The sequence below is a fragment of the Calidris pugnax genome, unplaced genomic scaffold (genome assembly GCF_001431845.1).
Source record: "Calidris pugnax isolate Ruff unplaced genomic scaffold, ASM143184v1 scaffold38, whole genome shotgun sequence".
Taxonomy (NCBI): domain Eukaryota; kingdom Metazoa; phylum Chordata; class Aves; order Charadriiformes; family Scolopacidae; genus Calidris; species Calidris pugnax.
Window position 1 is genome coordinate 12,618,168 of NW_015090995.1, and position 13,094 is coordinate 12,631,261.

At 40.4% G+C, this 13,094-nt stretch overlaps 1 protein-coding gene across 1 annotated transcript in view; it reads right to left on the reverse strand.

Annotated features, from left to right (window-relative positions):
* TRPC5 (transient receptor potential cation channel, subfamily C, member 5) overlaps positions 1-13,094 on the reverse strand; it is a 96,429-nt gene that overhangs the window by 30,499 nt on the left and 52,836 nt on the right. Inside the window, exon 4 of the mRNA XM_014955335.1 lies at positions 2,522-2,858. Within this exon, the coding sequence (XP_014810821.1) occupies positions 2,522-2,858 (337 nt within the window). The remainder of the gene's footprint in view (positions 1-2,521; positions 2,859-13,094) is intronic.

Here is a 13,094-nt window from a genome sequence, read left to right on the forward strand (position 1 = left end):
TCCTTGGCACTTGCTAACCTTCACTATAGCTCCTTGCAGCTGGAGGGGTGAGGGGCAGCTTCTGAAGTTCATTACCAGACTGCTAAACTCACCTGGCATACAATTCTAATTTTAAGAAACTTTATTGTATGTCCTTTAATGTCCTTTATTGTATCACTGTGTAAGTGTTTTTGAGACCCTAAGTCCCCTTAAGAAGCAAATGGCAGCTAGGTTCCTTCATCATCTACATGCATCTGAGAATGTCTTTAGAGCCCACAGATATTTTGAATTACTCAGTTTACAACATTATCCTTGAATGAAGACGTGAAACATGTGAAAAAAAAAACCCAGACCAACAAAATACACCTCCAGGTGCATTGCCAATATAGTTACCCAAATTGCTGCTCATACTTAACCACAGGATATTGCAGGGGTCGCTGAAATGCTACTTGCAACTCAAGATTTAGGACCTGAAAGTTCAATCTTAAGAGCAGATAACATTGAAATGAACTGCTGCAAATATCAATCTTAGCTCTTCAGCTGCCAGCCAGCAGGTCAATGGTCAGGTAAACATAATGTCAAGGCCAATAAGGTAATTTTATTCAGCTACCTCCAAATCTTTGCATGCATACAAAGACATAAAATAAAATAAAATAAATCAATGGAGAGGAGCCTGTTGAAGAACTCATACACTGTATTTATAGTGAGTTATCATTGCTGGTTACTATAGTTACAGCAATGCTGTGCATGCCTGTTCTCTCTCTCCTTTTATAGTGGAAGATATTTCTTAAATAATAACCTTTAATCTGGTGAAACTGTTCCAATTTCTCCATTTAATAAACAGTCCCACAATATCCCTATTTATCTGAAACAAAGGAACTCAAAAAGAAGAGCAGACAGCTGTGAGAGGTGATTTTGAAAGGGTTTTTTTTAATGAATTATCCTTCTTTCATCTGCAAATCAACTTTGCTACCATTTGCCTTCATTTGCCTACTATTTTCCTCAATTTTAACTATGAAGTTAAGGATGAAGTGAAGAGATCACCTAAGCTCAGAAAAGACCTTTAACCTTCTCAGCTTATTCTGAAGTTTTAACTAACACGTGCATTTCAATGCCATAAATCAGTTTAACAAGACAATGAGGCTTGAGTTACCGTTTGTAAGCTGTGGTAGAGCTATGCAAGGAGCAAAGTGCCCTTGGTCATGATGGAAAGTGATTTGTGAACATGTTTGCAACTTTTTCCTTCTTTCGTCATTTTCCATCAGCAATTTTAAGTTTGGCACAGGGAACAGCTAGGTTCATTTAGCACAGAAACAGCCTGATCCAGAGCCACCACAGAAATGAGGAGCTGGGGCACAGTGTTACCAGGAGAGGGAGGCCAGCAGGCACAGGAAAACAGAGTTGGACCCATGAGAAGCATTGAGGAGCCATAAGGAGAATTCCAGAGATTGAGGTTTGTGAGAGGTGTCCTCACAAAGCATCAGTGTGCCTTTCCAGACCACTGACCCTCTGCTAGAGAGTGGCAATTCACTGTTATCTGGGGTTTCACACTGAAATGTCCCTGGCTGTAGGGACAGAGGCTAGAAAGCAGTGGAAATCATTGCCTGTGAACAGGCCTCCTAATTACACACCAGCTCACAGTGGTGCTACATGTTAATGGCACAGCAAGGGAGACGGGAGCTTAATTAGAGGACAGATCATGCTTCTAGTGGAGTCTACAGGTTTTCACTTGATGTTGTGTTGGAGCTCAGTTTGAAAGGGTAAATACTTCTCTCTCATCAAAAATATATCCAATTACACTTCTCTGCTCTTCTCCCTCAGTGGCTCTCTCCACTTTCTCCCTACCTCACCCTTACGTCCTACCCTCAGGAACACAGACATCTCCTTTTCTTCACAGTCATGTTTGCCCAAGCCAGATCAGAATAAGAGCCTCACATTTAACCGTCTGATAATGCCATCCTTCTCCTGCTTATATTAAAGCTCTTGATATTGATTTGGTCAGTGTTTATCAGCAGAGAGGCATAAGGCAGACCGAGATTAATCTTCCCTTTTCTGCCTTCCTGTAGGCTATTTGGGAGTTTGGGAGCCCAGGAATAAGCAGGCCTGATACCTGCTCACTGGCTCCAGGAGCAGATCAGGGAGAAGGAGGAAGGAGACAGGCTCTCAGCACTCCCTCCTGCCATGTACCAGCCAGCAGAGCTAAGCCAGCATGAGAAGTGACACTATTTGTTACTAGCATGACCCAGAAGCTAATTCCTAACCCGTTCCTCACACAGAGCATGGTGGAAGCAGGGAAGAGAGCTGTGTTTACTCAGGGTCATGTTAAAGGCATGTCAGATGGCAATATGAACAGCAGAAAAGCCTTAGGCCAACAGGATCTGTTGTTCCAGAAGGAGCCCAGCTGTTTTATGCAGTTACTGAAGCTGGCTGCCAAATCTCTTTACATGTTGATGATGCTGAGATGAGGAATGAGTCTCCACACAGTTGCCATGGGTGCGAGTCAGGCGACTGTGGCTCAGGCACTTCTGTGTTTCTGATTTACCTAGAACCCAGGGCAGGATCATCCACTCCACGATGGTGGGAGGTGGTCCCTGCATGTGAAGGTCAGTCCTGACGATGTGCTGCGATGCCAGCAGGAGCATGAAGAGGAAGGTTAGGTAAGAGCCGGTGTGGCAGATAAACTTTATAAATGGCTTTTTAATGAACAGTCCCAGCCTGCTCTTCGGTGCAATCAGATATGCCACGGATAGCACAGGAAATAGCAGTCCAATGGTGACACAGGTCAAGAGTTTTACTGCCCAGTGTTTCCGCCTCCATCCTGGAAAACCGTCATACCAAAGTGTTGCTAGTAGCTGCTGGCAGTTTGGCTGAGCAACAAACTGAGGAGGAAAAAAATAAGAAAGATTATTACTGACTGGAACTTCATGTGCGCTCCCCTTCACATATGTGTTAGAGCCCACACAGACCCTCATATTAAGTATGGGGCTGGCTATGGGGCAGTAAAGCATATTTTGGAGATAGAGGGAAGAAAGGAGGGAGATTTCATGCTTATTTTTCTACATAACATTTAAGATTTCTTCTATGAAGTCTTTTCTATTTGAAGTATCCTTATGTAGATCAGTCACTTTAGCACACATGAAGCCTCGTGCAAAAGTGATACAACGAAATTTACTATGAACTTTTTCTCTTCCCATGTGTTTCTGTTTCAACACGTTTCTTTTCAGAATGTTTCAGGATTTGACTGTCTCAAACAAATCACTGTCAGCATCTTTAAGAAGTGACTAAAAGATGAGACAGGAGGGAAAAGGTGTAAAGTTCTGAGAGTGTGCGTGTGAGGGAGAGAGGGAGAGAGAATGGCTCCAGAAGTGTGTGGGGTGTGCACATGGTTTTGTGCAAGGAGGCCAGCATATGTGTGTGTGGGATGGGCTGGGCATGAGACAGCATGCAGTAATGTAAAGTTCAGCCAGGTGACATCTGCTGGGAAGCAGGACAGCACATTTGTAAACCTGCCTCACTATTAAGGAAGAGAGCAGTTGTAAAATGTAAGAGATTAAGCAGAGGAAAAAAAGAAACCTTTGATAACAGTACCAAAAGTGACACTTGAAAGCTTACTTTCACTCTGTAAAAAATAGCATTATGATGGTGATTTACTGCGTCTCAGTGACTCCATACCAGCACTTCAGACTGTTTAATACCTAACAGCCCTTGGAATTTCACACTCAAGCCAAAATACTTCTGGTCTATGCCAGAGGACTTTATGTTCCTCATTATACCTGGACAGCCCCATGGTTTTCAAATCTTTTGAGACCCATAGCTAACTAGAAATGCCTGCAAAACCAAGATAACTGTGTTTTTCTTTATGTATTTGATTTCTAATTCATCTAATGAAGTTACACTTCTGATCTACTAAATTCAGTAGACTGAATTACTAAATTCCTCACTGGGCTCTCCAAGTTCAAAAGAAAATCTCAACTATTGTTCTGAGGTTGCCCATTACACTTATTTTGCTGTCATTAAATCAGAAAACCTGTCCTAGCATGGGTACAGTTATTGATAAACACATTCCTGTAACAATATAACTACATCTATGATCAGACACAGTTGTATCAGTCTTGCTTCCCGTGGACACAACAGTACTGGCAGCATTTATCAAGGACCTCTCTTATAAAGATGACTCAAAGCAGTTGGTAACCCAAAGATGACAGTACTGTTTATTACATATGGCTCATCTATATTTAAAAGGGAGGGATGTAGTGCCATGCGCTCTTCTTCCTCCTCAGGGAAGATTTTATTAGGTAAAGCGCTCTTTCACTACTACAATTTAAAACAGCTCTTGGAAGGACTATGCCATGGCAGCAAAGGAACCGGCTCATTAATACAAGAGTACCCATCTTACTGTTTTGCCATCCTATATTGGGATGACTTTTTTGACCCTGGCAGAAGCTCCTCTGCAGACACGACTGCACTCGGTGCAGACATGGCCTGGGTTAGTACTGAATCAGCCATCACATACGCATTTATGAGACAGCTGCAGGGCTCTTCTCATCAGGTCTAAAGCATTTGCACCTAGAACTTCCAGTAGGTCTTAGTCACCAGGAGATCAGATTTGGTGTGAAAGAGACAATGTCTTAATAAAACCTTTAGCACTCACCTATATCTTTTAAATATTCGTTCACCACCAAAACAGTCCAATATTGGGAGGACTTTTCATGTGTAGTTCTCAGAGTGTTCTATACAAGCAGAACACTATCACTCCCACGTTCAAAACAACTAAACCAAGGTTGAGTGAAAGGAAAAATTAAAGTAATTAATTTCTGTTCGTATTTTTAGATCTTGTGAATATATTTTATACATTGTAACAGGCTTTTTATATCAGAAGCAGACCATTTTGGACTGGGTACTTCAAATATATGGACTGACCAAAATTAGTATTGAAAAAAGATCTCCAAGAGGAATATCTGGTATTTATGAAGCTGGATGTTTATGTGTTATTACTATAATAAACATGACAGCTGAGTCTAACATACAAGTGACACTGTGCTCCAGAGGACATCAGAAAAGAAAATCAGAAATGCATTTGATTTGGAATCGACCTACACATGCACACAGCAGAAACTGGACAATAGCTGATACGGTGATGATATCCAGAAAAAGCCAAGAGCTATTGCCTGTAACGATCAGAAAATGTTATTGTAAAATAACATTTTCCAAGTCTGGTGACAGTGATGAAAGAAACAATTCTACAGAAACCGAAAAAACATCAAGCATCGATTGTCATTTGGTTGGTGGGTTTTAATCTATGATTTCAGAAGGGTCAGCGCATTATGTCTAAAAGCTAAAAGAAACAGAAGGTTACAATGCTATATTTTCTCACTTAAGATCACAAACAGGAGCTGTGACCGGATGTGTTCTGCAGTAATTTACATGGTAATAGGTACTGCTGTTTCTCAGAGATGAGGCACGACTTTTTTTTTTTTTTAGAAGGAAAATGTGTAAATGCATTTTCTCTTTATCACATATGATAGAATGCTCTAAGGGGAGAATAAAACTGTTTTTCCCTTGAGTCAAAGTCAGAGTCATTTGAGAAATCAAATGACTATATGTTCCTCTGGTTGCTGTGCAACTTGCAAGCATCTTAAAAGTGCCTCTTCTCTGCCTAATAGCTCTTTTCTAGAATCTGCTTTCTGTGTTGTATCTGATGTTAGTTCTTCAAATGGAGAGAAATTCACACATCATGAAAAAGCAGCTTTAAAGACCAGCTTGGCAAAAGGGAGTGGAAATGGAAAAAGCCATTAAATTTTCCAATCAAGCCCATCCCAACCTCACTGAAAATGGCCTAAAGAAAATTTAAGCACACCACAGAAAGAAACCCTCCCTAATGCCACAAACCATCTAATGCTGTCTTTATTAAAGGTAAGGCTAAGCACTTACCCCAACTTATTAATCACTGATTTAAAAGTAGTAAATACTGCAGCTTAGATCTCATGTAGTGCAAAGGCTACAGCTGACTGGAAAACAAAATTTACGGTGTGCAGAAACACTGAAATTCTAAATTATAATAAAGAAGTCAACTAAGCCCTTGGTGACTGCCTAAAGAGAACCAATTGCTTTTCAGCAACTTTGTGTAAATGTGAAAGAACAGTGAAACTCGCTATTTCCCTAAGTAGTCCCGTGAACGTTGGCCTCATCTTTGTATCTAGGTGTTAAACTATCATATTCATTGACTAGACTAAACCATCAGATGCTCAACTCTTTAAAGATTGCTTACGATTCATACTGCTAAATCAATGCACATAAAACATAAAAACATGAAAAAGCTCTGCTTTAGCCCTTTTAGGTGTGAATAGCCTAAAACTGTAATAATATAGTGGAACTTTTGTTATCATCCATAATTTCAAATTTCTTCATAAAATTAAGGGAACAATCTTATTTCTACTTTGCAAATAGACAGAACTGAGATCTAGAAAAGCAAGCTGACTTCTCCAACACTACTTATGCCAAGTACAGGCATTTCCCAAGTACAGGTTCAATTTCCACATAAGTAGGGTCCCAAATACGTTTTTTCACCTTTTTGCGAAGTCTTTAATTTGCCATAGATAGAAATAGCGCATGTGTATTTCACAGTCTTTTATCATTTCACATGAGCATACTGTATGTGACAGGATTTGGTATCAGTTAAAGTTTCTGCACAGTGAAAAGGAGAGATCATGATCATTTAAAAAGCTGCATATTGTCCCAGTTTTGTAGATGGTCCAGAATCAGAGGCAGATGTACTGCACCAGAAGCTCTCTATTCATTTAAGAAGATGAGCATATGACTTGCAAACAGTGTATTTCTCCAGTATATAGCAAGCATGGTATCAAGCATTTTTTTCAAGAAGTGATGTATTATGGGAAACTCCAATCTCTATTACAAATGGCAGCACAAGACATCAGCCCACAGACATGATGGAGAATGTTTTGACAGCTGCATTAATGAAAAGAAATGCTTCCAAAAGGTGGCTCTTACACTCAATTCAGCTCGTGTATGAACTAAACATTCAATGCCATTAAACCCATGGTAGTGCTGGCATAACATTGTCCAGGATTGTCCCTACCTGTAGACAAAGCCTGTAGACCTATTTCTGGGGGAAGTAACCCAAAGAGCAAGCTCCTTCTCCATTACATGTTGAGCAGAACCTGTCCCTAGCTGAAGATACTTACTGACTAGGAGACAAAATGCAACTCAGAGTACCTTCTTGTGAGGACAACATCATTGTGCCACTGGTGGGCAAGATGCTCAGTGTCCTGGCTTCTGAAAATGGGGATAAGTATCTTTGCCCTTCCAAGAAGTGAGATCAACGTCAGTCATGGTTGGGAGGCACTTTGAGGGTAGACACTACTGCAATACAAAGTCTATTATGTTCTCTCTTTCTTCTTTCAGTCTTGCCAGGGTCTTTGTGTAACATTTGGCTTGCAGCTGGATTGTGCTATTAGAGAATTTCATTTTCAATGTTCATCAAACTCATTGTCACCTGATCCTCTACCAAAGGGAAAATTTTTAAGGGAAAAAAGCAGCTGCTGGATGGTGTGTCTCTTTCTTAATATCTAATCTTTACTGATATTTTTATGTCACCTAAATTCTACTTCTGGGGAATTAGATGCTTTCTGCATGCTGTGCCATTAATATAAATATCAAACACAGAAATTATGTTCCACCCTCCCTCCCTTTATCTATGGGGAAATCCCTTATCTCTCACAATCATAAGTAATTTAGGATCAGACACAGATGGGCTGAGATGTGAATGCCTCGGGGAGCAACTGAAATAGCTCCCTGATAGACATCACAGGGGCTGAGCACAGTAGCTCTCCGCGTTTATTCTGATTATTGTGATGGTTGCCAACAGGCTCTTCTGTTTGGAGTTTGCTGGAGTTCTTTTCTGTACTCTTGCTGTGGATGGTGATCGTGAATGCTCTTCATAGATGAATAAGCACTAATTTGTAACTGCTGAGCCCTGTGTTAATAAGCAGGACCAAGTTCTATCAGTCAGCTACATCAGCTCCCAATGAGGTTACCACTGAGAGCCAAATGTGGCATGGGAGCCATGAAATTAACTTTAGTTCCCCTGTCTGACACTCATTTCAATAGGTTAGATCTCACCAACAGCACTGTATCCCACCACATCTAAAACATGGCAGCTGAATACCTGCAAGGTTACTATCTTTGGGGTAATTATTATATGTTGCTCCCTCTACAATTAAAGCTGGTTGGCTTTGAAAAGACAGATTTTCACGTTAACTGAGACAGATAGATAGATAGATAGATAGATAGATAGATAGATAGATAGATAGATAGATTTTGCAGTCTGTGTGACAATTGGGCAACTACAGTGTCTGATGAAGTAGCATAAGTACATATTTTAGCTAGGTCTGTAAAGAATGTAGATTTCCTGTAAATCCAGTTCTAACATGAAAAGGATAAATGTCATTGAAATGTCATTGCCATTCTCCATGCAGTAGAAAGCCCTGTCCCATCCTGCAGAGGTACTGCCTTGCACCCGCTCTCCAGCAGATTGAAGGAAGAGGTGTCTGAGGACCACATCTCCCCCAGTGCTGGTGAGGTGACCAGGTGACCAGGTAGGACCGGGGGTAGCAGCTCTGTGCCTTTCTTCATCCCACGTCGCTCACAGGGTGGGCAGATGGGCTGGGGAGAGCACAGCCTTTCGTACTTGAATTTTCAGAATCAATTGGCTAGAAAACACCTACACTGTCAGTCCTACCACAGGCTTGGGTTCATCAGTCAATGCCAAATCTTAATGTCTTAACCCACAAAGCTTAATACACACTGTCCAGTAGCCCACACAAGCTGTAACACTTGGCACAATGTCAACAGGCATGTGGATCACACTGTGCAATGAAGTGATCTTCTTTACTCTAACTTTGACTTCAGGAACATTAAATGGCATGTAAAGAAATTAGCTTTTAAAATCCATCTTCCTCCTGCACTCCCAAATCCTGCAGATGCTCCTGCTCAGAAGCAAGTAGCACAACACACTTCCAGTGGAACAGACAAACTACTCTGCCTCCATGGCCTACCAAGGACTGGATCTTCTGAGGAAGAAAGGAAACATGGCTGTGGTATCAGTTTGATTGCTCTTAAGGGAAATTCCAGTGGGCAATTCTCAAAGAGCTACATATCTAAATTAGCCCAAGACTGAAGAGACAAACTATCTGTGGCCTAATTTGACGTCTGCTGCAGAGAGCCAGTAAGCCCTATGAGATCAGATATTCTACATAAGAAATACCAGACTCCTCAAGTTTGCAGTGTTGCAAACAGCGAGATGAATAAGAAAATCCTCTTTTGTAGCACATTTCTTTTTAAAGTTCAACCTTGTTAATGACTGCAAAGTTATTTACATTCTGCTGCTGAAGTGTGAGTTGCAGAGGGTAAACACCTAATGGTTGTTCATCCTGTTAATTAAGTACTTTCTGTAACAGGAAAAAAAGGAAGAAATGAGACAAAGAAGTTGGAGGGGAGGCTGTATAACTCGGGGAAAGGGGACTACAACTCAACATTCCTCATCAGGCAATTCCAAGAAATAATAATTTATTCTCAGGAAAATATATGATGAATACCCTATCAAAAACACAGCTGCTGCTTACATGCCTGTTACTCCTAACAGTGAAGCACTGATGGAAATCCAAATGGCAGTCATTCCTCCCATTAAGAAGATCATTAGCTGAGCTGGAAGCGTCCTTCAAGAAAAACAGGTGCTATCCAAATTTCTCAGTCCTTCTGCTGGTGAATTAAAGTCCAGATCCTCCACAGATGAACATGTGGCCTCAAATTATACAGAATTTTGTCTAATCTGTTCTTAAAATATTTTAACTGATGATGAAACATGAATCTTAACTAAAGGTCTCCTATCCATAACATCTCTTGGTGGTAGCAGACATGAACTCAGCTTAAGCAGTAATAACTGGAAATTCACTAGTGATGTGAATGCTGGCAAAATGAAAAACTCTAAAAGCCTGCTACAGTTCCACAAAAGTCATAGTTTTCACAAATTTATATTGGATTGGCTTAAATATTTAAACAAAAGAGGTCCCACATGTTCTAGGACATGTTCTAGGCTTGCAAATCCTGGGTACCTACCCATGGAAGAAGCAATTAACGAAGTATTTAAGCTTGAAATTAAATCCATCTCTACTCGGAACTCTTATACATGTGTTTAGCTATGGGTTTGTATTTATGGCCTGTGTCAGCAGGATTTAAGTACAGGCATAAATTCTGCATTGAATAAAGGCAAGCTGCTGAGCAGTGCTTCTGGAGGCCATCCTCCGCTAGCAGACATCCCAGCAGGTCTGGGTCAGACCTTGATCAAGAGTCCAGACATAAGCAAAACTTTTCAGCATTTATTTTAGGAAACAGCAGACTACAGTTGAGAAATAAATTCCTGTAGGAAGCATTTCAGCAAACATTCCAGGATACAGTTCTGTTACAAAGATTAAGTAAGTACAGACCAGGTTTCCCAAGGTAGAGTGCTGCAGTACAAGCAAGTGCTGAATATGAGTGATGTACCTAAGAGAGAGTCAGTTAATTCTCAACACAGTAACTGGTTTCCAAGAGCTGAACAGGGGATATCAGACACATCCTACAGGAGCACTGAAAAAACAGGCTAAAAACTGTTTAAAGACAAATCCTGCAGAGTCCTCTTGCAGGCAGCACTTCAAGAGTTACAGACCTTGCAAATGAATACCAGGAGCTCTCAGAGGCTCTAGCTGAAGTGGAGAAGGTATTGACTTTTAAGTAAAAAGCTGGGTTTATTCTCCCTAGTGGATTTCTAACATTTACATTAAATAAGTGATAAGTAAAGCAAACACGACAATTTAAAAAGTAATTCACTAGTATTTTTAAATACTTATCTACTTTATCCTATTAGTGCTAACAAAAAGTTCTAAAATATTTTTTCATTTCCTTCCTTTCTGAGAAATATCGATTTCATTTTGGTTTCTTCTTTCTTTCTACCTTACCTCCTCCTGAATGAGTAAATTTACTCTAATATCCAGGAAAGAACAGACCAGCATACTATAAACACTTCTCACATTCTTGGGAACCTCTAAAGGCTACCTCTGCTTCTGAGCAATATCACCATTGTAGGGTGAGGAGGACATATGCTTTGTTGAAGGATGTTTACTCAGCCAGCTGGGGTTTGTAGAGAAAGAATAAGAACACAAAAACTGCAGTCACAGCTTTTAAATGCCATTCTCCACAGCATCTTAGTATGGGGGGATTATGATTAACTCATCTATCCATCTCACTTTTCTTGGAGTGAAGAGCTATGAGATGACTGTTCTCAATCATAAGACACCTAAATGGCTCATAAGGGGAGTGGAATCTCAGTTCTTTTCTCTATAGAGTTTCATAACACTCCTCACTAAGTGAGAGAAGTAAAGCTGAAATTCACAGAAATCAGATAAATAACAATGAACACTTTCATATCCAAAAGGGAGAACCCATAGCAATATTCTTTTCCCCAGAGTTTGTTATTTCAGGATATCATTCAAAATGAAGTATGAAATAACATGATATACTCTTCACTACTGACGTAAAACTGACTCTGAAAGGCACTCTAGACCTTCAGCTGCGGTCAGACTGAACACTTGGATTATACAACATACAAGGCGTCACTTCTCCTTTCCAGTTTCTGTTGTCTATAGAAAGCCAATCAATCACGTCCTGTACTTTAACTCTGGCTTCCCAAGCCTCTTCTCTTGCTGACAAGAAGACTGATGGGATACATGAAGTTAAGGGAACTTACGAACTCACTAAATCATTCTTGAATGTTCTTAAAACAGTGGCAATCCCTTTAGCTTTCAACATATTTCCTGTCTTTGTCCAAGAGAAAATTTAAGTCAGAGGCACGAGGCACCAAAAATGACTTAAAGAATGATCCAGGCATTTACTGCCTGCTACACATTACACTAATATAAGCAGAGTCCTTGTCCTTGACTGACATAACAGTCTTGTGTTGTTTTTTCAAATTTGTGCATGGCAAGATTAGTCAGAAATGATTTTGCTGTCAAAAGATAGTCTTCTGCAGTTCTGTTCTGTGACAGCTGCAATATGTGGCTAACCTTCATCAAGTTAGAACATTTTGGTGTTACGTGAATAATATACCAAATAATACTGTTTCCTCAAATAAACATTCAAGTCCACTTTGTCAAACCAATGAACCATCAGTTCTCTGAATATTTCTTCTTCCAAGTTTGCAGAGAAGTTACACTTAAATGAATGCCACTTGTCCTAATTTTTGTAACACAATGCAGCTGTCGGGGTTAAATTTCAATGCTATTTCCAAACCTGAATAAATAGATCTGGCAATTGCACAAACCCATAGAGTAAGGGCTTCCAAGACACGCACCTCTCACCCTGCTGCCCCACCAGTGATCAGCAGGAAACGCTGTTTTAAGGGTGCAAATGCAGGTAAGTGCCTCCACAGGCCACCCTAAAGTCCAGCCACTGAGACTGTTGATAACACCTCAGTTAGTACCACATGCATGGAAGATTTTGTAACGTGGTCATCTGCCTGCTGGGACTGAGTTTGAGAAAAAACAGCTTCACTTAGCATAGGCCACCGTTCCACACATCAGATGGTAACTTTGCTGCATAGAGTAATGAATGAATGAATGCTGTTGGAAAATGAACGGTGACATTTGGACATTCAATGCTTTTGAAATCCCTAAATTTGCATTCAGGCTTGTGGTGTAGGACAGATCTGGACGTAGCGTAACCACACCACGCTCACCATCTAATACCCTAAGGGATACAGATGTTTCAGGTCAGTAGAAAGGAAAAAAAGCTTCCACAAGGAGCAGCTCTGCTTCCCCCATCTAGTTCTAATGAAGATCTTTTCATGACATGGTATGATTTCATTCTAGAAACAGAAAAGTAAAAGCCTGTTTATTAATCTTCTGAGCTGTGCAGGCTCACTGAAAAGCTAGCTTTTTATTGTGCTTTTAAAGAGCACAATACAAATATTCAGCCCTGTATCATTAAACCTCCAGGCAGTGTAGCAAGAAAACAGACAAAGCCACAGGAGAGTAACTTAGTACTGCCTGCAAGCAAAGAAAGAT